A 27,655-nucleotide genomic window follows, 5' to 3' on the forward strand; every position below is an offset into this window, starting at 1 on the left:
ATGGTTAATTTTGGTTAACTGGTTAATTAGGTTAATTTTGGTTCATTCTGGCCGACTCTAACCATTAGGTCACAGCTGCCCCAAACTACTGACCAAACATGAAAAAACTCGTACCTGTTATTCAAATGTACATAACAGATTTTTAGTAAAACACTCAAGTCTCCCAGTCATTGACTTTTACTAAAATCGTGTAATTTAAAATCCCCTGGTGTTAAAAAGTATTTAGAAAATGCCAGATCGAAAAACGCGGCATTTATACCTAAAAGCGCCAGCACGGGTCAAATTTACCCACTAATGCGTGTATTCTGGCGCTGTTATAATCTTGCCGCTTATGTTTTTACATTTTACATAGGCAGCGCCTTATACTCACTGAATTAGCGGTTATGAGTTTCATAAATAAAGTCAATATGAGTAAAATAAGGGAATTAATGGATGTTGAATAGGTATTAGAAGCACTAAACACCATGAGTGATGGAGAGTCTGATGGTAAGTTATGCGTCCTGGGTCGCTCAGCATCTGACGGCTCATCTGACAGCGATCCTATATTTAGATGTTTTAGCCTAACGTTTAGCCTAACAAATTCTATTGTTTGTTGTTCGCTACTGTGTTGCTATTTATTATAGTCTGGCCATTTTCTAATTAAGAAATACATACATATACATACATACATACATACATAAAATCCGATCTATGTAATGAATACAACCATTTTTTTTTTTTTTGATTACCCGAAGTTTATTTGTGTTGTTCTCTTATTCAAATTATAAATGACATAAGTAAACAAATTAATCATTCATTAGGTGAAGCTGTACACTTGAATTTATCATCGCATCATCATATGCAGTGTGGTGAATTATTATTACACATCATTGTCTATGGGCTATTTTAGTCATTTAAATAACACTAATTGTCTTGATTATTGAATAATGACAATGTATTCTAATATTACACTACCCAGTTATGTAGTTACTTCCAGGGGCGTAGCACCAAATTCTGGGCCCTATGCACAAGCAGTGGCCATGGGCCCCCGTAAGCTTGAGGTTCACAACTACCTACAGCTAACCTTACTACTAATCTAAGAACTGTATACTGTATAGGCTCACCTTGTCTTAAGTCCACAGTATCAGAGTCTGTTGCTGCATCACCCTCTGTGACAGTTTCATGCGTTTCACAAGTTGGCTTTGCTACTAATATGACAGCCTATCCTCATGAACCTATATGACATTGAGCCTACCAAGTTAGACTATTATAGTCCAATAACAAATATTAATTTAGTTTTCGAATTAGTATACTATTGAAATGGTGTAGGCTATGCAAACAAGGCATCATGTAATTTCTAATTTTGTGTTATGCCGTTGTGTTATTAGCACTGATAATCGCGGTGGTATTGAAGTGTTTTGTAACCACAGCAGGAGTTCATTTGTAGACTATTTGCTCTCACATTTTGGGCTCACCTTTCTTGGGAAAGAAGTCTGTTAGCAGTTGCTTTCCCTCATTTTTTTTTTTTTTTTTATCCCTTTCTTGCCTCTCTTTTCTTTTCTGAGAACCGGATTTAGCTTTCTTAGACATCATCTTCCATAGCACAGTTATGCACTGCCGCCTGCCGCTTCAGCAGAATGAACGCTACTTCAAATGCGCCTAGTCAAAAAGCCCGGTGAAGGTGGACTAAACCATTTCGTGCAAGGGAGAGGGTGCCTGTCCTCAGACACTATATGTACTTGGACACCATTTAATACATCAATCTGATGCATCTACCCAAAATATTAGCATTTACATTAGTTAAGATTTATTGTGATCTTAAAATTATATTTAAAGGAAAATGAAATTTCACTCCTCAGGGGCCATCCCCCCCACTTGGGGCCCTGGTAATTTAGTCCCACTTTTCACCCAACTACGACGCCCCTGGTTACATCCTTTTAATTCCCTTTGTCAGCGCAGTCTTGTTTATCTTATTGACTGTTATGAAAATTGACTGTAGGCTGCATAAAAATTCCTTGAACAACAACAGGACAAAAATATAGATGACTAGACAATATTTTTTTATGACACTAGACACTTCTTTATCAAGACAGTGGCATAATACAGTGAAATAAAATGTTCTTTAGTCATATCAACACACTTGTTTGCGCGTGGGAAAAATGTACCCCCATGGCGGTTTTAGGTATACAGCGACCTCTGGCGGTTCTAGTTTTAAAAATGTTTTTCTTTTTAATAATCTGTATACTAGTTATTAAATATTTACATAATCTCGAAAAAAAAAAAAAAGAAAGAAAGAAAAAAAAAAAACTATATTTTCCTAAATGGGTTATACGCAACATTTATCTTTAAGATTTATCTTATCATACTGATGATGATTGAAAACTGTTGTTCCCAAAGCTGGATTCATGATATGGTCTCATTCAATTTGCTTTTTCAATTTGCTTTAATTATACATGGCATGTGCAAGTAACATATACATTGCTAGTATTTAATTATTACATTTTACCACTGAATCATTCTTTCTTGGGTGTTTTCAAGATGATGTTGTACAGCAACACGTGACTCTCCTAATACAGATGATGACGTTGCTGTGGCTCCCCCTTGTGACTAAATATGAAAATCGCTCTTTCACTGCAATATTTTAGTCCATTGCGAGCTGATATGTGGAAACTTTATTCATTCATTTATTTATTTATTTATTTAAACATTACTCTTCTTCGACGAAAACAGTTGTGGTGCTTATTGAAATCTGCTTATTGAATACGTGGATGTGTTTTTTTTGATGAAACATTGAAATAAACATATGAAATGGAAAATGGAAATGTGAATTGCAATTACTTAAAAGTGAATTCATTTTTATCCTTTTATATTTTTATTGGTCATTTTGCACATTTACAATGTAAAACAGGGATTATTTCCAATTTACTATCATTACACTTTTATTTTTTTTCTTCTACTGCCATCGTGTGCTGAAAAGATGAAGTGCATATAAAAAACATTTCTTGGCAGGACTTGAGAATTATAAAAACCTGTCTAGAGGCTACTTTTAACCTGTAAAAAAAACAAAATAAAAACATAAACTGTAAAATAAACATAAAAAGAAAATGCATATCAATTAAGCAGAAATTATTATTATTATTATTATTATTATTATTATTGTTGTCACTGTTATTATAATTTAGCACCGTTTCATTCAGTGAATAATTAAACAACATCTGATTTTATAGCTCCATTTTCAGTCCCTGATATTTCTGCTTACAACTAACACAACTAGAATACAAATTTATTTTATGGTACTTTTCTTTCTTTTATTAATTGTATCTGGTCATATTCAGTCTACTCTGAAGATGTGATTTAGTGCATTAATCATAGAATATACAGTATGCAGCAAAACATTCAACAGAATTTGTCTTTATTTTTATTTTATTTTTTTATTTGTATTGTAACAGTCGCATATAATTGTATAAATTTATTATAATTTATTATAATATAATAAATTTAGGCACATTGTTTATGCATTGCATTTAAAAAAAAAAAAAAAACAGTTGCTAGGAAACAAAAGCTGTGTCAGTGTCCTCATTACAGGACAGAAATGATCCAAAATTAGGATCAGTGATATATCAATATCTTACATCAGCATTTATTCATCAAGCAAATGCTTTTGTCAAAATTAATAAAATATATACATGCAGTATCATATCACAACTAGGACTGAACAACACACCTTTTCCATCTTAATTTGCTACAAGTGCAATAAAGCTGATTTCAACTGCTTCAGCATGAGAAGGCACTATAGACATGGAGAAGATCATGTGACTTCAGCTTTGGAGAAACACTGTGATCAATTCTGACCATCAACATAATCTGATACTGGTGTTAAATATATATTTAAAAAAACAGTGAATACAGTGGTTAGAGAAACACTGCTGTGGTGAAACTTCTTACAAAAAGCATATGATACTTTCTGACAATCACTGGCTACAATCACACAAAATCAAAACTGTGTCAAACTAACACTATGCTAAACAGAGTAACAGGAATGACATGTAACCCTAATAAAATGATATTTGAAAGTGTTTGATAAACATGTTTCGTGGTTCTAAAACAATGAAGTTTATCAGCTCAACACAGATTAATTTCTCACTTTCATTGGACGGATTTTAGAGGCTCATAAAAGCAGAAACATGTTTATGTTGTTGTAGCTGCAGTTGACATGTTGATGATGTCAGAGTGATTGACACTGGTGGGCGGGTCTTATGATATTAAAGTGAACTCGTCCCCTCCTCATCATTCACTACATCCATTCTCTCTATTCAGCAGTGGCATCACTGATTCATTCACTCGCTCTTCTGTGGAATCTGAAGGAAAATACAGAGACTATGAATAATTAAAAACAGAGAAGATGCACTTTTGTGGATTTTGTTATATATGAGATACAAACTAAACAAATAATGACAAGCTTTTACAATGAGAAAATCATTTAATGCAGATTGTCAGCAGCACATTTTGTTCATTTGATAGGATCAAAGCACTTTTCTTAAATTTTTGTGAACTCAGTAATGCTTCTATGAACATATGCAAACTGAAATTTAAAGTTTAACTGGATATTTTACACTTCTACATATTGAATCTTTGTAGCATTAAAATCATTTCTCTCAGGACAGTCACTCTTTAATTAACTTACAGTCATTTGTTTGAAATCTGAATGAAAAAACTGAATGAAGCTAAAAATCACACACATCAGATCATGATATTGTTGTTAAGTTAAAGATATTCAGCACAAACAACTGAATCTCAACATTATTTTCATTCATCACTGATTTTTCTCTCGCTTAATTTGTGACAGCAGCAGCAGCTAGAAACAGAGAAATGAAGAGATTATAACAAGTCAGTTAAGTTTCATTAAGGATGTCAATATCAGAGGGAGACCAGAGACAATTAATAACAGAGCACACTGTATATTTAAGAGAACTGCGCTCACACATTAACTGGATGTGCTCTCATGTTAATTAACTCTCAACATTTAAAAAATGCCATAAATCAACTATAAAGAAAAGAAATGTCTGTCTGAAAGCTGCATGTGCAGGCGGTGTCTCATGTCGCCCATCAGCACATTGCGAGCCCTAGTCAGCTGATTATATTGACTATGCCAGGATCTGCCACTGTACTAATTATGTGACATTAATAACTATAATATTTTAGAACAAAATACTAGTTTTAATACACATTCAATATTTATAAATACAGGTAAATAATTTATACTTAGTCGGTGTATTAATTTCCAGCACATGGAAACAAAGAAATTATGAGATTATAACAAGTCAGTAAAGTTTCATTAAGGATGTGTGTGTGTTTGTTTACACATGTACATGCAGTAGTGGTTCTGGTTTATTTGGTGTCCTACACTGTAAAAAACAATTTGTTGAGTCAATATAATTTGTAACCTGGCTGCCTTAAAATTTTAAGTTCAGTCAACTCAAAAAAAAAAGTTTATTCAACTTGAAATGTTAAATTACACTAAGTGACAACTTAGATATTTGAGTTGAATCAACTTAAATTTTTAAGGCAGCTGGGTTACTTACCCATCTGTTAAGTTTAACAAACACAAATATCTTTGTTACTTAGTACAACTTAACATTTCAAGTTGACTGAACTTATATTAGTTAACTGAGCTTAAAATTTTAAGGCAGCAGGGTAACAAATTATTTTAAGCTGACTCAACAAATTATGTTTTTTATTTTTTACAGTGTATGCAAAATAAGACATGTCACTCCCAAAAGGTGTAAAGATACAATATTACATACATTTTATACACTTTTATTGTATAACTTTCTAAACACTTATCTTAAATAACTATTAAATAATAAAAATAAAATAAATAATAATAATAATAATAAATACCAACATCGTGAAATATGTATATTTACCATGTAACAATGGATCCTTAATTTCTTTACAATTTAAATGTTATTTTCTTGATCAGTCATGGAAGTCTGATGATTAATCGCTTCTAGCTAGGCTCTTCCATAAACAATGTGTAGAAATTTTTATGCTGTAACTTGATTTTTGGCAGCTTCGTCACTATATGTGGTTATATGACAATATAGACAAATGGAGCGATTTTTTTAATTGCATGCTTGAATAAAGTGATTCTTGTTGATTTTTATTTTCATCTATATTTTAAGGCTCACCCTGTCTTTGGCAACGAACCTGTGTGCCCCGTAAGGATTGTTGTTCCCGGTGTATTCTGGGTGGTGTAGTCGACAATACAATTTATTATTTATTTTATTGTTATTATTATTATTATTATTTTTTTGTAACTTTACTCTATCTGTGGCCTGTAGCATGAAGCCGGTTTTTGGTTTTTACCCAGGTAAGTTCGCATTTAGTTAGAGCAAACTCTAAGTTTTCAGGCTCAAGAAGGTGGATTAGTTTTCAGCAGGTTTCTTCACCGTAGTAATTTACGCTACAAATCTACCCGGCTCCGGAGGAGGTTTTATTCTAGGTTAAAGATCGCAAACCCAAACTAGACCAATCAGCTGTGAGCAAAGTCACATATATCTGATGCAATGAAGCCACTCCCCTGTATCTCCAGCTCCAAATTAAAACAGTTTACAGTCAAAGAATTTTAGATATAAAATTGCCCGACTTTTGCTTATTTTTTTATATTTATATTATAGTAATTGTAATTGATATTGTAATTCATATAACATATTCATATACACTGCTGCTCAAAAGTTTGGAATCAGTATGACTTGTAATGTTTTTTTTTAAAGAAGTATCTTATGCTCATCAAGGCTGCATTTATTTGATCAAAAATACAGAAAAAAAAAAAAAAACAGTAATATTGCAAAATGTTATTACAATATCATTTTTTTATATACTTTAAAATATAATTTATTCCTGTGATGCAAAGCTCAATTTTTTTCAGCTGTTACTCTAGTCTTACTGTGACCAGATACTGTCTTCAGATTCTTCAGTTTTTTTGGAACCTGTGATTCTTTTTTTCAGGATTGTTTGATGAATAACAAGTTAAAAAGAACAGCATTTATTCAAAATATAAATCTTTGTAAATCTATACTATCACTTTTTATTAATTTAACATATCCTTGGTGAATAAAAGGATTTAATTTCTTTCAAAAAAAGAATGAATACAAATTTACTGACCCCAAACTTTTGAACAGTAGTGTATATTGTTAGAAAATCTTTCTATTTTAAAGAAATGCTGTTCTTTTTAACTTTTTATCCAGAAAAAAAAAATATTTATATTATAGGTTCCAAAATATTAAGCAACACAATTGTTTCCAACATTGATAATAAATCAGCATATTAGAATGCTTTCTGAAAGATCATGTGACACTTAAGACTGGTAAAATTCAGCTTTGCATCACAGGAATAAATTATATTTTAAAGTGTATTATAATAAAAGCCATTATTTTATATAGTAATAACATTTTGCAATATTACTGTTTTTTCTGTATTTTTGATCAAATAAATGCAGCCTTGATAAGCATAAGAGTCTTCTTCAAAAACATTACAAGTCTTATTGATCCCAAACTTTTGAGCGACAGTGTAATTATTATATCAAGTGGCAATTAATTTTAAGCTTCCGTATTTAAATAAAATAAAATTAAATAAAATTAAATAAAATTAAATTAAATACAGATAGCTTTAACATATCCAACTTTTATAATGACTAAACCAATGTTTTCCTTTTGAGCTCTGTGTAAAACTATATATAAATAATTAAATTCAATTGATTCCTTTGCATAGTCATATATTTTCTGTTTATTCCTGCCTTGTAATTGCATTTAAATGTATAACATTTTTAATACGGACATCTTTTAATCTTCAGCAGAAAAGTGAATTGCGGCAACTCTGGCTAGAAGTGAATCCAACGGACACTTTGCTGACGCTCTCCATGTTCCGTGTGACTGGCTGTTTGGTGCACGTGTCACACTTTCAGGTGCACGCGCTTCAGAGTTAAATCACAAACTCTGAGTTGATGAAGAACGTTTATATCGAGCTTTGTGAGCACGGTGAACCTACACTAAACCAGGTTGGCTTTATTAAGTTTTGTCAACTCAAAACTTACTCTGCAATAATGTCCTTTATGGATAGTTGCAGTGTTCTGGATGGTCAGATTTCTAGTCTCTTGTTGTGTTCTTTTGTACATATTGGCCAATAGGTGGTGGTTGTAGTATGTACTATGTGTAAGTGGGTACTAGGTGGAAGCGAGACGTCGGACTCGTCCTTTTTTTCTGTTCTGCATGCGCTGTATCGTTATACTGCTTCATCTAGTTAATTAAAGGATTCTTTATGTGAGAACGCCTCTTCATTGTTTCTCGCTAAGGATTTAACATCTCTTTGTTCAGCTTCAGAGTGTCTCCGAATGTCCTATCAGGAACATAATATGACTTTTCGTCCTCTGTTTTGATTTGATGTAGGGAATTTTCATCTCCAAATTTCATCTCACCAACTGTCTGTACTTTAGTAAGACCAGTCTTCATAGTGAAATTATGTCCCATTTTCACTGACAAATACACCACTTCATGTCACAGCAGCACAGAAACTGAGAAATGAGGAAATTATAACAAATTAGTAAACTTTCATTAAGGACGTGTGTATGTATGTGTGTGTGTCTGTATATACATGTACATGTAGTAGTGGTTCTGGCATATTTGGTGCACTAGACAAAATAATCTTATCACCCCCAAAAGGTACAAAACCACAAGATTACATACTTTTATTGTACAACTTTATAAGCACTTAGTTCAAATAACTATTAAATAATAAATACTGGCTGACTAAAATTGAAAATGCTACATAATGAAATTTGTACATGGAATTATTTGACATCACAAGGATAGATTCTTAATTTCTTTACAATTTAAAGGTGCACAATGTTTTATCATTGGTCAATCATGGAAATCTGATGGTTGACAGCTTCTAGAAACAATAAAGCCATAAGAGAAGAGAATTCTGAAACTAGATCATGTAGGGGGGAGAGCCGAGCCAATTAACAAGAGAACACCAAGCGGCAACCTCCCGGTCTCCCTCTTGAAGCCAACACGGAAGTGACTAAAACTGCAATTCATCGACTGGCCGCTAGAGACTGGCTGCAAAAGGGAGTCAATCCCATAGACTCCCCATGTTAAAATGCCCAACTTCACAGCAGAAAAAAAAATGTTTACAGCCTGGTTCAAAAAGTGGTTTTGGTCTGTATAGCTAATTTTGCCCTTCATGTCAACTGCGAGGGGGGGTGAATTGTTTTATAACTCATCCATTTAATTTATATTAAGCCTTAAAGTTCTGCATAATTTAGGGCGTGGCCACTTAAGTGACAGGTGGATTGCCGCTGCTGTCACCACCGTCACGATAGGCGGGTGTGGTTTCAGAAACCAGCTCCACCCACGTCCCGCCTATTTGCCCATTTTCGATTATCCGGGAGTGACGTGCACTGACGTGATCCCAAGATGGCGACGGCGGACTCCCGCCCACAATGAGCCTCAAAAATCAGAAACCTACGGGTGACGTCACGGACACTACGTCCATGTTTTTTTTACAGTCTATGGAGAACACACTGTATATTTGAGAGGACACGTCTAGTTTTGTGAAAGAGTGAAGGAAATCTGCCTACGAACAAAGAGATTTGCATTTACTTGAGTGTGCTCTCATGTTAATGCACTCCCGACAAAGTTACACACTATAATTGTGTTTTTTAATTAAATATTTACATGTTATTGTTATTAGTAATTATTATTATTATATAACTGTAATACAAATAACATTATAATAATAGAATTGTATAACTGGTTAGGCCTATATTTTTATATTTAATGTTATATATGCTTATTTTCCCTTTTAATTTGTGTCTCTCCTTACCTAATTGTATTGTTATATGATACAATATTTTGCAAATACTGTTAATGTTAATGTTAATTATGCCAATAAAATTGTATGATTGTAATTACGCCAGTATTTGATGATGAATGAGCTTATTGTGTTTTCATCTACAAATAAAACAAATGCGCATGATTCCTCAACGTAGCGCTATAGTGTTTATAAGTATTATTATATTATAATTTTTTTTTACAAAAAAAAAAAAAAAAAAAATTAAGCAAAGACAAAACCACACTGAAGACTGGAATGATCTGCAGAAACTCTGAAGGGACTTTGAGCTGAATTCATTTCGGAAAAAAAAAGAATGAAGAAGAATGTGATCATTATTACATTAACTGGAGTGACTCACCTTTGACAAAAACAATGAACGTTTCGCGTAAGATTATTTTGCCTCTTCTGATCTCTAGAGTGTAGAGTCCAGTGTGTGCAGTTCTGGTGTTTGTGATGGTCAGTGAGCCTGTCTCATTCTCCAGCTCCAGTCTGTCTCTGAATATCCCATCATGACCATCAGTAATCTCACCATCAGTGGTCTCTCCTTCTTTTTTAGCTACGAGGTCTCCTCTAAACTGCCAATATATTTTATCACCTATCTGTATTTCTTTATTAGGCTTCAGAGTGACAGGCTCTCCCTCCATCACTGCTATTGTCTTCTCTTCATGTGTGAGAACAGTGCATAGAAAGATAGAAATACACAAATGCCATTAGATCAAGTATGCGTGCATGTGAACATCAGAGTTAAAATTTCGACACAGATCATGCAGATGCTGTTTTATCAGTGATGAGGTATACATCGCTGTAAACTTTATAGTTACCTACACAATTTGTATATGATATCAATAAAACATGTCGTCAGATAACATTTGTAAGGATCATTATTGCCGCTTCTATAGACATTGGCGTGTATTTTGCAAACTACAAATGCATTGTTTTACAAGGACTTATGTGTATTTAAATGTCTGGAACCTAAAATAAGCAGTATATGATTGAAAACACGGAATAGTTGCAATAATATAACAAGCGCTCAGCGCGTCCAATCTGACTCAGTGCCAGCCAAAGCGCCAAAGCAGATTTGAATTCAGCAGTTGATCACGTGACGCGCTGAACATTCGAATCACACCGGTGTGATCGTACGCTTCAGGGACCAGCCAAGAATGATCACACCGGTGTGATCGTGAAAGGGTTAAAGTAGAAATGTGGACTGAAAATCATACTACTCTACAAAACCACAATAAAGCTCAATGTTTTTGTCTTGCTGAATCAACTGTAATACTTACCCAATTGATTTAGTTGCTTAGAGAATTTGCGGCGATAGTAAATCACACCAGCAGTTGCAGCTGCAGCCACCAGCAGAACAGCAACAACAATCCCTGCTACAGCACCTGCAGACAAACCTGGAACTGGAGCAGCTAAAGAGAGACAGTCATTAGTGTAAATGTGTGTCAGATCTATAACAACACTAGAAACATCATAATCTGAGTGAATATCTGATACTGTAATGATAAAGAGATAATCATAATGAGTGTCTAATTATCTTTAATATCAGTGATGTTTGGTTCATAAACAAAGTGTTATTTTGAACTGGTTCTTTCAAATGAACCTGTCAAACCAGTTCACTAAATTGAACTGAATCGTTCTAAACAGTTTGTTTCTTGAGTCAGTACTTATCCACAAGTTACTTTGGGTGTGACTGACAGTCAGTCTGATTTGAAATATACTTAAATGTACCATTACAGTGGTTTGAGTAAAGAATTGGTTGTAAAAGTTTTCAGTTCAGTAAACAGTCCACTGAACTGCTTCTTGTAAAAACATAAAATCATTTTTTATTTTATGTTATTTGTTTTTATCCAGTTCACTGAAACAAAGTGTCCAAAAAAAAAAAAAAAAAAAAAAAAAAAAAAAAAGCAGGTTCATGGAAAAGACCCAGACATACTATCACTTTTTAACAAACATTTTAAACATCAGCATGTGATCTTATTCCTAAATGACCATGATTCGCCCGTGTCGATTAAACTTTTAACAAAATCACACCAGAATATTCAAATATGTGCTGGTGCTGCTGCTGACCCAGAGAAAGCAGATGTCACGTTTATGAAACAGCTTTAAAAACACTCAACCATTTTCAACCATGGGTGTAAAATACATGGGGGGTGTATTTTAATAAACCACCACTTTTAACAAAATGTAAATTTGTCCCTCACACTTTTTCTAAGTATGCTCACATAAAGGTTTTCATGAGGCAATGTGTATGTATAAACCTAGATTTCAAATACAAAGAACCAGTATTATCTATACAGTATGTCACCTGATTTTTTACATGGTACATGGTAATTGGAAAGTAAATTGTCATGTGGTATCCGAACTGTTGCACAATGATGAATAACTTCTTTTTAAACTCTTATTTCTTTTGATGAATAATTAGCAATGATAGCAATTAAAATATTAGCTACAATGCATTTTTCATAACTCTTTTAAAAACAATATTCACCTCTAAATTATACACTATTTATTTTGATATAAAATAATAAAAAAGGAAAAAAAAAAAAAACATATTGTATATTATTTTTTAAGTAATGCAGCATATAAGTTAAAAATACAGCAAACTAAAGCTATCTGATGTTAAACAAACAAACAAACAAATAAATAAAACACATTTATTGCTAGAGTTTCACCACTAGATGTCTACATTTCTTACAATTCCCAACCCTAGAAATTAGTGTGAATGTGTCTGATCTATAACAAAACTGATAAACAATCATTATTATAAAAGACTTGAGTTACTCACCACTGATGGTAACAGTATATTTCTTGTATAAAGTCTGTTTGTTGCTGCTGATCTCCACTGCATAAAGTCCAGAGTCTGTGGTTCTGGTGTTTGTGATGGTCAGAGATCCAGTCTGATGATCCAGCTGCAGTCTGTCTCTGAATCTCTCATCATAATATAATGGTGAGCTCTTGGCCTCTATATCAACTTTAGCTATGAGTTTTCCTTCATCTCCAAACCTCCACACTATCAGCTCATCTCCGTATAGTTGAGGAACATCAGTCTGAAGAGTGACTGGATTTCCCTCCATCAATGACATGCTCTTCATTTCAGCTTTAGATGTAGACTCTAAAAGAAATTCAGACAGATTAAACATTAAACACTGTTACTGGCACTAGAATAGAAGGTTTACAGTTGATCAGTTCATCTTAGTTATATAGCTTACGGTGATTTTGTTTTCGCATTCAAACACACAGTGTCTCTGCGACATGACAACAACAATTGTCTAGCAGGTGTTAGACATGCACAAACAGATACATTACAATAGAAAGGAAAAGTAATGCTTTGAAAAGCATAAACAAAAAGAAACTTTAAAAAATCTAAACATTAACAATACATATTCTCACCATAGACAGTAACACTGAATTTTCCTTTCAATGTCCCAGTGCTGTGCCTGATCTGTAGTTTATAGAGTCCAGAGTGTTTGATTCTCATGTTCTTGATGGTGAGAGATCCAGTCTGATCCAGCAGCAGTCTGTCTCTGAATATGTCAGTGTGATTGGGATATGTGATGTCCTTTCCATTAGTTTGAGCAATGACTGGGTCTTCAAACCTCCACTCTATCAAATAAAAATTCTTTATTTGAGTAAGATCAGGGTTTAGAGTGACAGAACCTCCCTCCATCACTGACACTGACTTCACCTCATACTGATCAGCACCAAACACACCTGCAGAACAAACAACAACAGTAACGGGGGAATAAACTCATAAAACAGCTGGTAACGAACAGATAACTAGTCTTATAAACACAATTTGCTTAAAGGCCCCTATAGGTTAGCAGTTTGGTTCAGGGAGTCTACTAAAATAGGATTACAATGCTTAATGTTAAAAAACTATTTTTTTCTGATAGTTTACATTGTTGCAGCACCTGTTAGATTTACTGTACCACATCAGTTCAAGCTTGAATTCCACAGTGACAAGAAGCGCAAGCTGACCAACCCAAAACCACCTTTGCTAGCATGACTGCACCTTGTGCAGGACGTGTCACACTGGAAATTCTTTATTTTATTTCTCTCTTACACTTCAGATATAATATTACACGTGTCATTTCTTTACATAATGTTGAGCTAAATCATCATCTTAGAATTATAAGTTTAAGTTAATTTGAGTTATTCACATATTCTTATTCAGTGTCAAATTTACATTACGTTTCTTTTGTAAGCGGTGTACATTTTGGGCATTTTTTTAGAAAACAAAAATGGTTCTCTCTGCAGAAGTGTATGGAACAGAAGTGTATGGAATGAAAAAACTCTTAAGCTCAATATCTCAAAAGTGCTCAGAATGCAGATAGAACCTTATAATTCTAAGGTGACAACATGTCTGTTAACACTGACAATGTTGAGAACACAACAAGAATTTAAGGCTGCAGTTGAGGCCTAGTGGTCAGAGAGTTGGACTTGTAATCCAAATGTCATGGATTCAAGTCTTGGTACTGGCAGGAATTGCAGGTGGAGGGAGTGAATCTACATCACTCTCTTTCACCTAATACCACATCTGAGGTGAGACCCTTGAGCAAGGCACTAGATCACCAACTGCTCCCCGGGCGCCACAGCAAAAATGGCTGCCCACCGCCCCGGGTATGTGTTCATGGTGTGTGTGTGTTTGTTTATTACTCACTGCTGTTTAAATGGTTTAAATGCAGAGCACGCATTCTGAGTATGGCTACACATCATGCCACTTTAACTGCTGAGAAATAATTTTAAAAATACACATTGATTCAATACATTTTTCTTGGCTCTATATCTTCCTGTAAATGAGGGGAGCCAAAGTAGCCAGCAGACAGGCATTATCCAAATGTGTTAAATGGGGAATTAGCTATGTGACAGAAATAATTGCAGGATGACAAACAAGGCATTTCAGGCAGGTGTTTTCTGCTGGAGAGATTCACTCACATCCTAAAAGACAATACAATTTTACAAGGTTGTTTCAAACAGCACCAGCTACAAAGGATAGAAGTACAGAGGAAGTGAATATCCTTAAATATTCCACTAAGTTGGAAATACAGTTGGGAATACACACTCAAAAAAATGGTTTTGTGCCACTGTTCATTTTACCCAGGCATTTATTGTTAAAACAACACAAGTATATTTCTTTTTCCACCAAAACACTATTGTATTGTGCTCTATTAATTTAAACTGTTTAAGTTTCCATTTTACTTGATTATCAATCGTTAAACTAACGTAAACGGTTTAATTTCGCCGTTCAAAAAACCGGATATGACGTTTCCAACGCATTTTATGAAGACGGCGCGAAGGAGGTGTATCATGGCGTCGGAGCTAAAAGTACAAGTCAGGTAAGAAAATGTAAAGACTTCTTTGTGTTAAGTCAAAGTCTTTAATTTCTGTAAGTGTTTTAGTATGCTTTTAGTGTTGTTTTGCAGACGAGTGTAACTGGTATATTGCGCCGTTAATAGATGATTTCGTGCGGTTGGGATGTGAACGCGCATATGGACTGTAGTGTATTTGTATGTGTGCTTGTGGAACAGAGGATGCGGCGAAATATTAAAATTCAAAGTGCTTTTCCGTCTTATATATAGGCAGTTAAATAAAACCTTCCTGTCTTTCTAGGCTACTCAAGTCCCAGTAAAATTAGCGTTAGCTAAAGCACGAAAGCAAGTACAAATAATGCCACATTCGACTGCTGCATACTTTTAACATTTTATCTGCTATTCGTTTTTATAACAGCATACATTTGATCACGGGTTTCCTTCATCGGTGCCTAATTTTGGCGAAATGAAGGAATGTCACAACTTTACTGACGGAGAAAAAAAAAAGTTTTGGCTAAGGTAAGTGAACCGCTGTATTGCCTTTTCATCCTTTATAAACAAAAGTAATAAGGGTATTTTGCATTTTCTGTTTTAGAGGAATGCACACAGTTGTGAATGTGAACTGGTGGATGGTTAAGAAACTGATGTGTCTTCTAGAAATCTAAACAAGTAAGACACTAAGATATATTGATATGTTATATGTTAATAAATTTATGTATGCATGAATTTGTGTGTGTGTGTGTGTGTGTGTGTGTATATGAAGAGTTCATGTGTGTATTTGTATATATTAAGAGTTAATTTGCAAGAACAGATAACTCTGTTTTTTTGTTTGTTTGTTTGTTTTGTTTTTTGTTTTTTTTTAATAATTATTCTGCATTCCAAGTAATATCAATCAAACTGTGGTTGGTTTATTTTGAATGAATATTAATAGCTCAAAAATACAGCTAACTAACAGAATAAAACACACACACACACAAAACACACACACAATAAAAACATGTTTTATGAATATTAATAAAAACGGATTTATTTGTTTTTGCAAATGAACTCTTCTTATGTATATGTAGATGTTCGTGTGTGTGTGTGTGTGTGTGTGTGTGTGTGTGTATTTAATGGATACTTTTGACTCATTCCTTTTCTCAAAAATGGTTCGAAGGCAGAAATGTGATGTTTATCATTTTATAAACTTAATGTTTTTGTGAAAAGCTGTGCCTGAACTATAAATCATGCTTTTTACAGTCATTTTATGACTTTAAATATGCTCCAGATCATGTCCACCCTTTTGGAATAATATACTTGACAATAATCACACAAATTTTTTGATCACTGAATTTGTCTTTGCTGTTAAACTATATATGGGTGCTCTTGTAACAAATTGTACTTCATGTGTTTACAGATTTGTGCAGAATATGAGACAGGCAGAATAACCATAGGTCCATTAGTGTCAGCTGTCTTTGCCAATGGGTGGATCCACACTGCAAAACTTATGAAGATGATTGCAAACCGACAAAGCATTAAACCCTCTTGGTCCCCACTACACAGGTAAGAACAGCTACACTCAACAAAAACTTTTGTAATCATGTTAAAGGGGTCATCAGATGCTGTTGATATGATTCTTTAGAGTCTTAATGAGAAGTCCATAGCATACTTTTGTTAAAATTTCTCAGTGGTAGTGTAAAAAACACCCATTTTACCATATCAAAATCAGCCCTTTTCAGAGTGGGCCATTCTGTTGCATGTTGCATGGTCAGACTGTTCTCAGCTCTCACTCGGCTCATTTAGGGCAGGTCTAAGATAAGACGGTCATGTAAATCAACTATTGTGGGAGCAGCCTTGATCGGTGTGACGTCACACCAACTAGAAGCTGAGAATGACCTGATTTGAAAAAGGGCATATTACTTATAATGATTAAAAAATACCACTGGGTGGATTTTTATCGCCATAGGGTGGTTGTGTACACATACTGCCAAAATGCATATATGTTCAAACAACATGTAAAAGTGAGTTTTGGATCAGATGACCCCTTTAAAACATTGTCTCACCAGCCACTGAGTTTTAGGGTTATGGTCATAGGCATTAACACAAAAGACAGATATAATAAGAATTGGGTTATTAATATAGTAAATATAAAAATATGGTATTACTGTAAACTGACAGATATTGCGAATACATTAGCTTCCCAAAAACAATACATTCTAAAGCAAGGCAGGCGTGTCAAACCTGCTCTTGGAGAGCCAGTGTTCTGGAGTTTAGCTCCAACACCCCCTGCCTGGAACTTTTAGTAAAACTTTGATTAGCAAACGTGTAAGACCTTCGTTCATCTTCAAAATACAAATTAAGATATTTTTTGATAAAATCAGAGAGCTTTCTGACCCTGCATAGACACCAACACAACTGAAATATTCCCAAGCCCTGAAACGTAGTAAGGACTTTGATATAATAGTCCATGTGACATCAGTGGTTCAACCATAATTTTACAAAGCTACAAGAATACTTTTTGTGGGTAAAGAAAACAAAAATAACTACTTTATTCAACAATTCTTCTCCTCCAAATCACGTATTTTGCCATTATGGAGAGCATCACGATGCATGCACATTGCTTTCCTCTGCAAGCAAACAAGGCCCAGCGCATACATGTTCTACGTCAGCAGAATCACACGCATGCGTTATGCAAAGAGGTACTCTCGATAATGGCGGAAGACACAATTTGGAGAATTGTTGAAAGTCAATATTTTTGTTTTCTTTGCACACAAAAAGTATTCTCACTGCTTTGTAAAATTGTGGTTGAACCACTGATTTTTACACTGTTTTACTGGTGTCCTTACTACATTTCTGGGTCTGGGAGCATTTCAGTTGCATTACTGTCTATGCCGGGTCAGAAAGCTCTCAGATTTCATCAAAAATATCTTTATTTGTGTTCCAAAGATGAATGAAGGTCTTGTGGGTTTGGAACGACATGAGGGTGAGTAATTAATGACAGAATTTTCATTTTTGGGTGAACTATCCCTTTAATTGGGAATATTGCTAAACTCTGCAGGACAGTGACTTTCTGTGCTTATCTGGTCCAGTACTGTTATAGTTTCATTTTCCACAGTAATGTTAGTTAGAATTCCATCTGAACTGCTTGCCTGTATTTCCCGTAAGGAAATGATCAGACAGAATAATAATGACATTTTTCAAATGTGTTTTTTTTTTTTTTTTTTTTTTTTTTAGAAAAATGTAAAGGCTAAATCTCATGAATTTTGTTGTTGTCTGCATCTTTAGACTAATGACGTTGAAGTACCCAAATGAAGAAACTAGCAGTGTTATTATGGAGTATATGGTAAGTTGTTTTATTTATTAATTTATTTATTCATTGGTATTTTAAAGGATGATAAATGCTAAGGTAAATTTAATACGCAAGAATTTGAGTACTCCATTCTTTTAAATATCTTCTTTAGGATACAGACGTTGGCAGCACTCAGGAGGGGATCCAGAGGAATCATGGGAATCTATGTCATACGATTTGAAGGTGCAGACATTGAAGACAGCACAGCAGATGCTGGAGTGTTGGAAGATAAAGTTCTTCAGGACCTTAGCAGTAAACCCTATGAAAAAACATGTTGCTGGGACTGATATATGGACTAAACTTGAACTCCTGAAATCAGGTACACATTTGGAGTACTGCAGAATTTATTTCTGGAGCCAGTTCCTGTTCCTGGATTAAGGTTTGATTGGTTACCTTTATATGCCAATTAGAAAATGACAGTAGTTTAATAGTAGTTTTCTGTAATTTTGTAATGTGGTTGTAACTGTAATTGTTGCTCTTGTTTAACAAATACACTTGATCATTTGTGACATCTTGTCTTTTGTGATTCATTGCAAAATAATCACACAAAAAATGCTTTGTTGAAGGGAGTAACTTTAACTTGAAATAATTTAGTTAAAGTAACTAGAACCAATTGGATGGAACCGCTGTCCATAATTTAAATGAGTTGTCTGAAACAAACTTCCTTATGTTGATAAAGTGAAACATATTTGGCCAGTTTTTAATAAACCAAAACATGTTCACTAAACTTAACCGGTTTAAGTTACAGGGAAGTGAATAAATTGAGTTGGTTGGACATTACTATTTCACATAAATTCTTCCTCATTCAGCTGTGTTGTCACAACACAGAGTTTGCATAGATTCAAAAAATTCCATTCATGTTCATCAAAAACAATTTGGTTGTGTGGAACCACTGTCCATAATTGAATTAAGTAGGTTTAAAGAATCATTTTTTTGAGTGCAGGGGTTGGACAATGAAACTGTTGGGCCTCCTTTTGCGGCCAATACAGCATAATTTTCGTCTTGGAAATGACAAAGTCCTGCACAGTAACCAAAGGGTTTTTGAGCCATTCTCACTGTCACTATACGTGATGCTGGTGTAGAAAAAAATGTTTCCTCACTTGCTCCTCCAAAACACCCCAAAGTGGCTCAATAATATTCAGATCTGGTGACTGTGCAGTCTTTGTTACACTAGTGTGAAATATAAATCAAATGCTAAGTTATAATCAGTGTGCGGTTATTGGACAAATAGCAATATAAGTTGTCTACTATTGAGGACCAATCCTGCACAAACAAACTAATAAATGTAATATTAAGAAAATAAATAAACAAATTTAAATCGAACATCTGAATCCAGCTACTTCCTTCCTCACAGCATTGTCATCAAGCCCAGAATAATCACCAGCGTTGTCAGATTCTAGGTTTATAACACCCAGTGGATGGTAGATTTCTGCACTAATGTCAGTTTATTTTGTAATCACAGAGAAAATCTTGACTCTGCAATAGCTGAAATTATTTAGGTTACGTTTCCCAAACAAACAATCACTTCTATGAAGTACAGAACAGTCCACACTGTGAGCTTGACACAGTGTCTACACTGGAGGCGACAAAGTGACCGTTGCAAATCATCTGAACATTGTGTGAGCATGTCATAAATGGGACACAGTAGTAGTTTACTGTCTGCGTGCCGGGCCGCATCCAGTCGTAGACAGCATCACTGATTATAATGGGTTCTACTGTTTTTTTGTCACGCCACTCGCGTCCGGTGTAGACACGGTGTGAGTCTGGCATGGACAAAGAAGTCAGAGGCACACATATGCGCACAATCAAGATTTTAAAATATAGTGTATTGCTTATTGGAAACTCCTCTACCTTAATACAGGATTTATTACAGTGTATGATCACCTGTACATCTCCTCCATCATACAGAATTTCCATCACATGTAATAGTAATTATGCTATCTATAATTTATATTGGCACATACTATTTGTACTTCAGTATATTTGTACATTAACAGTATGCAATAACAACATAGGGCCTCATTGCATAAACTTGCATAAATATGTGAGTAAATTCAAAGTAACCTGCATGTAAAACAGACCTTCCTGAAAACTCTCCTCCAGATTCACAAATGCTAATGGGCGTAACGATGCACCACGAGCCGGTTGAAAATTGATTTAAATATGTGACGATTCAAATAGGCTGAGACGCTAAACAAATAATGATACAACTGCAGGGTAGGAGTTTATATATGAATGAATCTCTAAGTGAAACTCACTGTCTTTAGGAAAGTATAGATGATATTTTCATCTTGCCCCTGAACGATGCATATTAAAGTAGTCTTCATAAGCACAGCTCTGCTTTGTTTACAGCAGTAACCAAGGAAATGCTTTATCGCTGTTGTTCCATAAGTGCCACCTGCTGCTAGAGAGTAAATTTGCATCTCATTTAATCCATCTGCTGATTTTGTCTTGTGCAGATATTTTTATGTAGTTACAGTTATAGTCACACTGGTGTGATTCGAACGTTCAGAGCGTCACGTGATCAACCGCTGAATTCAAATCTGCTTTGGCGCTTTAGCTGGTGCTGAGCCAGATCGGACGCGCTGAGCGCTTGTCATATAATCGCAAAATTCATGTTTTCAACCATATAATGCTTATTTTAGGTTCCAGACATTTAAAAAAAAAAACTCACTCAGGAGGCTCAGCTAGAAAATTTTAAACTCACGTGTGAAAGGGTTAAAATGCAGTGGTTGCCTCTTATTTTTAAATAGAAAGCAAAACCAAAGCCTTAGCTTGTATACATTAAAATATATTTTTTTTTAATTTGTGTTATTATTTTGAAGTTTGTTTTTAAAATGTCAACTTAGTTTTATTATATTTCACAAAGAAACGTGCAGCAATTTGTCAAAGCAATAATAAGAGGTCATCTTTTCATTTACTGTATAATTAGTCTTAAATCTTATTTTGTTAAAAATATAGTGATAAAATCGTATTGTGAAACAAAAATCGTATAGCATTGTGAGTTGAGTGAATCGTTACATAAACATCAGTTTTGATAGTTAAATCATGTGTATGTTAATGAAATCCAATCATTCGTAAATGGGGTAAATAGGTTTGGCTCCAGTATATTTCATGCAAAAAAGACTAATACGCTATATGACTAACAATAAATATTAAATTAACGTGTCCATCAAAGCATTTTAGCTAGCTGAAAAATTCCAGGTGCTCTTCTGAAAATGGCTAGCTGGTGATGTCAGAGAATGCTTTGGTAGCACAGCATTGTTTTAGTGTAGCATTTGTCCCACCTCTCCTCTACTGATTGGATGACTGGGTAAAAAGTGACAGTGACCCAATTGAAGAGTTATCAACTCAAAATAATAAAATATCAAAACTAAAACAAGCAAACAACAACAAAAAGAAAGATGGAGAAAAATAACTATGATGGCAGTGCATCAAAATTCAGCATCATCAGTTTGCCAAAAAGGTAAGGTAAGGAGCAGGTTTACATTTCTTTCCTACCAACTAACATTTTGAAAATACTAACATTTTCATAAATTCGAAAGTTCACTTCAGAACTGCTTAATGAACAATTTGCATAAAAATTTGCCAACTTTTCCAGTTGATCACATCTCATAGCAAACTGATCAAACTGAAACTGATTGCTAATTTGTTCTGACATTTCTGTGTGAGCTCTCAACCAATGATTCAGTAAAGTAAAAGTAAAAAGAAATAAATGAATAAAGAAATCTAAAAATAAATACTTGTGGGAATAAATAAATATTAAAATTAGAAATGAACACATAAATAAATAAATCTTTAGCTGGTCCTAACTAGCTCCTGCTCAGGACCAGCTTAATCCAGCAATAAACAACTGACAATGAGGATGAGCTTGCGACTAAATCTTGTTGGATCTGCTCAAACTGTCAGTCAAACCTCATAACTCCACCCGCTCTATCGTGACGGAATGAACGAAGTCTTGCAAGGGTAAATAAAGATCTTGTTGTTTGAATAAGTAAAGTGTTTTTTTTTTTCCCCGCAAGAAACACTGTGTCTATAAAGGCTCATATTTCATATATTTGAGGTCTGAGATGTGTGGGACTGGAGAGAGAGAGAGAGCTATAGCCATCTAGTCTATAGCCAATGCACTTAAATAGCCTGTGCATACAGTAGCATTACATCTCAAAATGAGATTTTGGCCAAATGTTTTTTACAAAAAAAAAAAAAAAAACTTGCACCCATATAGCTACAACAAACTTTGTAACCTGTTGATGAAAACGTAATGTGATGCCGCTATTTTAACGATGGACAAAATGCGCATTTGCACACACTCACTGGTCAAAAATCCTGTAACTGTGTTTGAGTTGGACACAAAGCGACTGAGTGACCCTCATCATCTAAAAAAAAAAAAAAAAAAAAAAAAAAATAAATATATATATATATATATATATATATATATATTTGCTGATACACTTAATTTATTAACATTTACCCATAGTATACGGCAGGGCTGGACTGGGACAAAAAATTGGCCCTGGCATTTTTTGGTTCAGGTGGCCCACCTCAACATATATACCTAAACTAAAAGGTCAAAGTGTCATTTCCAAATAATAAAAATAAGTATGCAACTGTGTACAACATATATGTTAAGACCTCCTCAAAGAATGCAGCCTTTATAAGAATAAGAGAGGAAGGCAAAGCACAAGTTAATAAATTATGATTTTTTTTTTTAACACATTGATTACAGTACTGGTATCTTTAATATTGAAAGTTAAGTATTTGAATCATGGGCGGCGCAGAGTGATAAACAGACAAGGTGTGTGTTTATCAATAGATTGTTATAATATCTGCATCTGTGCGGTTCATTGTCATAAAAGGAGCAATCGGTTCCCCATCTACAGTAGTCAACATTTGAAGTGGATCAAAACCTTTCATCAAAGTTGTCCTAAAACCAAAACAATACCCGTTCTTGTCTTAGGACAACTTTGATTAACTTTTTTAGATCCACTTCAAATGTTGACTACTGTACTGTAGTTTTCTCTGTGTTCACCCCTCCACAGCTTCTTCTGAAAATTCCAATATTATGCATATTCCAGTGCATGTGGAAATAGGGTTGTACTAGAAATGCAAACCGTAATTTTGTGTATAATATATATATATATATATATATATATATATATATATATATATATATATACATACAGTACTGTGCAAAAGTCTTAGGCCACTAGTATTTTTATTAGCTAAAAAATGGTTTAAAGTTTTAAGCTACTTTTCCATGAACTTTTCAGCACCACCGTTTCGCTTTGGTCTGTACATTCTGAGAGGTGAAGCGATATTTTAACACAGGCGAAGCAAGATCCTTTATCACTCTGTAGTGCTTTGTGATGGGCCGCTGTCCCTGGCGGGGTGGGGGGAAATGTACCGGCCCAAAAGTGCGTCGGCCCACCGGGAAAATGCCCGGTTTGCCAGATTACCAGTCCAGCACTGGTATACGGTCGCTTTGTTCATGTTTACACTGTTAATATGCAGGTATTCTCTAGCTAACTCATCTTAATCTAGTATTCTATACTCTCCGCTCATTTTTACATGCATACACTTAGTAAAACATGGTTTTAATTAATGTTTTCGTAAGTAAAAAAAAAAAAAAATTACAGAATCAGATGACAGTGAAATCTTTAGTGTTGGGTTCGAGTCCACCTAAGTCGAGTCCGAGTCGAGTCCGAGTCTTTTACCAATCGAGTCCGAGACGAGTCCGAGTCCAAAATGGGCAGAGTCGGACTCAAGTCCGAGTCCCAAAGGGCCGAGTCCGAGTCGAGTCCGTCCGAGTCCAAGGAAACACTACTGTTTGTCACTATCTTAACATTGTTTAAATCCAGGGGTGCCCAAACTCGGTCCTGGAGGGAGGTGTCCTACAGATTTTAGCTCCAACCCCAATTAAACACACCTGAACCAGCTAAGACAGAAGTTATGGCTGATCTATGTAATGTGACATATTTCAGAGTGAAACAGGTTTTAGAATGTGAAAAATTATAGGGCGGGACTTGACTTTATTCATCAATGTAGTAAATGTATAAATTCAAGGGTGGGGGTAAAGGAGTAGGTATCTTGATGAATGGGACCTTAAGAGCAGAAAATGCACCTCTTTTATTTCTGATTGTGGCTGTGTGTGTTTTGGGTTGTATATGACTTTTTTTTTTCTTCTTGAATGAAAATGAGGCTGTGAGGGATAAACCTAGTCTTTACAATGGTACACACTGTGTATAAGCCCTACCTATACTTTCCATAAGTCACAGCAAACTCACACCTGTTTTACTTTTGAATGCATTTATAGTTACATTAATTACAATAAATTACATTATATAAGGAATAATTGATGATATGCCATTTAATTATTAGAAATTCATGCACACCCAAGATGGTTTTCGACCCATAAAAACTGTTGCTGCAAAAATGTTAGAAAAAATATTTTTCTTTCAAGCTAGAAACTGCCACCATGTTTAAATAATATTAATTTCAATACAGAAAAAACTAATCAACCAATGTAAGTAAAACATTCTCGAGCTCAAGGCAAGTAAACACTCCAAGTAATACTTACAAGCAAAAGTATTAATACATATATTAATCAAAAATAAAAATGAAATAATATTTTTTAAAATAGAATCTTTTTTAAAATAGAATTGCAGGGTTTTTTTTATTTTATGTTTTTTATGTATATAAAGGCTATTACAGAAATAGACTACAGACATTTCATGAAGTAATACATGTTAAAATAAAAGACTGCAAAGTCTTCACTGTATACATTAAAGATAATTCTTATTACAGTTAATAAGTGATTCAGTCAAGAATAGTGAGTGATTTTCTCTTTTTCTTTTGTTGTTTGATTATTGTTTGTCGTGGTCGGCTGCTGCAGGTTTACGCTGCTGTCGCTTTAAGATCTGATGCACAGATCAAATATTTTGGCACATCAGTGTTTCTCCCAACTGTTCAGGTTTACTTAAGACAAAACCGACTTCATTTACATGAATAGTCTCCAATACGAGCATGTGTGTAGCAATAACAGAACCTATTAGAAGCGAAAGAGAACGTCTCGGTTACATCTGTAACCCTCGTTCCCTGAAGGAGAGAACGGAGACGTTATGTCATAACTGACGTATTTGGGGTCTCCCTTGGGAGGCCAATCACCTCTGAACTAAACTGGAAAAAGCCAATGAAAATTGGCGAGTGGATTTTGCATGCCAAGCCACTCCCCCGTACATACGGGTATATAAGATAGTGGCGTGCATCCACTCATTCAGATTTAGGCTGAGCCGAAACCGAGCCCCCCAGCGCAGTCCAAAATTGTGGCAAGAGGACGTAACGTCTCCGTTCCCTCCTTCAGGGAACGAGGGTTACAGATGTAACCGAGACGTTCCCCTTCAGTCGTTCTCTACGACGTTACGTCATAACTGACGTATTTGGGGTCTCCTCTGGAAAACGCCACAATTCTGAACTGCGTTACGTGATTTGAGATACAAATGCTGATGAGAGAAGATGGGGAACTTACAGAGAGATAAGGCCACAACCGGGAGGGGTGAAGGAAGCCCCTACCAGACACAGTACAGAAACTCCGCTCTAATCCAAACTGAGGGGGCCAGGAGGACCCAGGGTTCACCAAGGGGAACAACTCAGAATAGCGCTCAGATCCAGTAGGAATGGCGCAGCAAGCCGACACCAAGCTGTCCCCCCGCAAATTACCTGATGTTACCTAACACACAGGGGGGGACCGGCTCAACGCGGAGGTTGTAAAACCGCACAAAAGTGTTTGGTGTCGCCCAGCCTGCAGCTCTACAGATGTCTGCTAGAGAGGTGCCGTGCGCCAACGTCCAGGAGGAGGCGGCACTCCGGGTGGAGTGGGCGCGAACTCCCAGGGGGCACGGCTGACCCTGACACTGGTAAGCCAGGGTGATGGCATCAACCACCCCATGAGCCAACCTCTGCTTGGGGACAGCATTCCCCATCTGCTGCCCTCCAAAGCAAACAAGAGCTACTCGGAGCATCTGAAGCTCCGGGTGCGGTCTACGTAAGTGCGCAGAGCACGAACAGGACACAGCAACGACAAGGCTGGGTCTGCCTCCTCCAAGGGCAGAGCTTGCAGGCTCACCACCTGATCCCCGAAGGGAGTGGTGGGGCACATAACCAGGCCGGGGTCTCAAGGTCACGTGAGAATCAGCCGGACCAAACTCAAGGCACGACTCACTGACAGAGAAAGCGTGCAGGTCCCCACCCTCTGGATGGATGTGAGCGCGATCAGGAGTGATGTCTTTAAGACCGACATTCAGCTCGACTGATGCAAGCGGCTCAAGGGGGCCCTTCGAAGGCTTGGTAGCACAACGGAGAGGCCCCAAGAGGGGAAGAAGTGCGAGCGAGGGGGAATTAGCCTCCTAGCACCTCTCAGGAACCTGACGATCAGGTGATGCTCCTGAGGGACAGGCCATCGACCGCATCATGGTATGCAGCGATGGCTGTCACGTACACTTTCAAAGTGGAGGGGGACAGCCTCCGCTCCAACTTATCTTGAAGAAAGGAGAGCATCACCCTGACCGAACGTCTCTGTGGATCCTCCCAGTGGGAGGAACACCAATCAGCGAACAAACCCCACTTCAGGACATAGGCCTGCCTGGTAGAGGGGGCTCTAGCCTGAGTGATGGAATTAACCACAGCCTGGGGAAGGCCAGTGAGGTCTGCCGAGTCCCGTCCAGAAGCGACACATGGAGGTTCCAGGGGTCGGGACGCGGGTGCCAAATTGTGCCCATCCCCTAAGAAAGAAGGTTCTTCCCCAGGGGAATCTTCCAGGGAGGAGCTGTCACGAGGAGCATGAGGTCGGCAAACCAGGCCCGGGTGGGCCAGAACGGCGCAACCAACAAGACCAGCTCCTCGTCCTCCCTGATCTTGCACAGTCTTTGTGCAAGGAGGCTCACTGGGGAAAGGCGTACTTGGTGAGACCCCAGGGGCAGCTGTGTGCCAGCGCGTCCCTGCTGAGGGGGCCTTGGACAGAGCTTAAAACAGCCGGCAGTGGGAGGATGCCGGGGAGATGAACAGGTCCACCTGAATCTCTCTGAATCAACTCGTAACTGCTGCTGCGGCTGCCATATGTCCCAGGAGCCTCTGAAGAAGTTTG

General features: G+C 36.1%; 1 protein-coding gene across 10 annotated transcripts in view; it reads right to left on the bottom strand.

Moving 5' to 3' along the window:
• Positions 1–3,418: 3,418 nt before the first annotated feature.
• Positions 3,419–27,655, bottom strand: part of LOC127157212 (uncharacterized) — a 42,538-nt gene continuing 18,301 nt past the window's right edge. For 4 of the 10 annotated variants that reach the window (XM_051100453.1, XM_051100451.1, XM_051100452.1 and 1 more), the window contains 5 exons: positions 13,270–13,482; positions 12,665–12,991; positions 11,157–11,288; positions 10,232–10,534; positions 3,419–4,337 (listed from right to left, as the gene is read on the bottom strand). In XM_051100453.1, coding sequence (XP_050956410.1) covers positions 4,267–4,337; positions 10,232–10,534; positions 11,157–11,288; positions 12,665–12,991; positions 13,270–13,357 — 921 coding nt within the window. In that variant the 5' untranslated portion in view covers positions 13,358–13,482 and the 3' untranslated portion in view covers positions 3,419–4,266. Of the gene's footprint in view, positions 4,338–7,532; positions 8,552–10,231; positions 10,535–11,156; positions 11,289–12,664; positions 12,992–13,269; positions 13,591–27,655 lie in introns of those variants that run through there. The other 6 variants (XM_051100446.1, XM_051100448.1, XM_051100449.1 and 3 more) reach the window with 4 other exon arrangements.

This window comes from Labeo rohita, unplaced genomic scaffold, assembly GCF_022985175.1.
Source record: "Labeo rohita strain BAU-BD-2019 unplaced genomic scaffold, IGBB_LRoh.1.0 scaffold_101, whole genome shotgun sequence".
Classification (NCBI taxonomy): domain Eukaryota; kingdom Metazoa; phylum Chordata; class Actinopteri; order Cypriniformes; family Cyprinidae; genus Labeo; species Labeo rohita.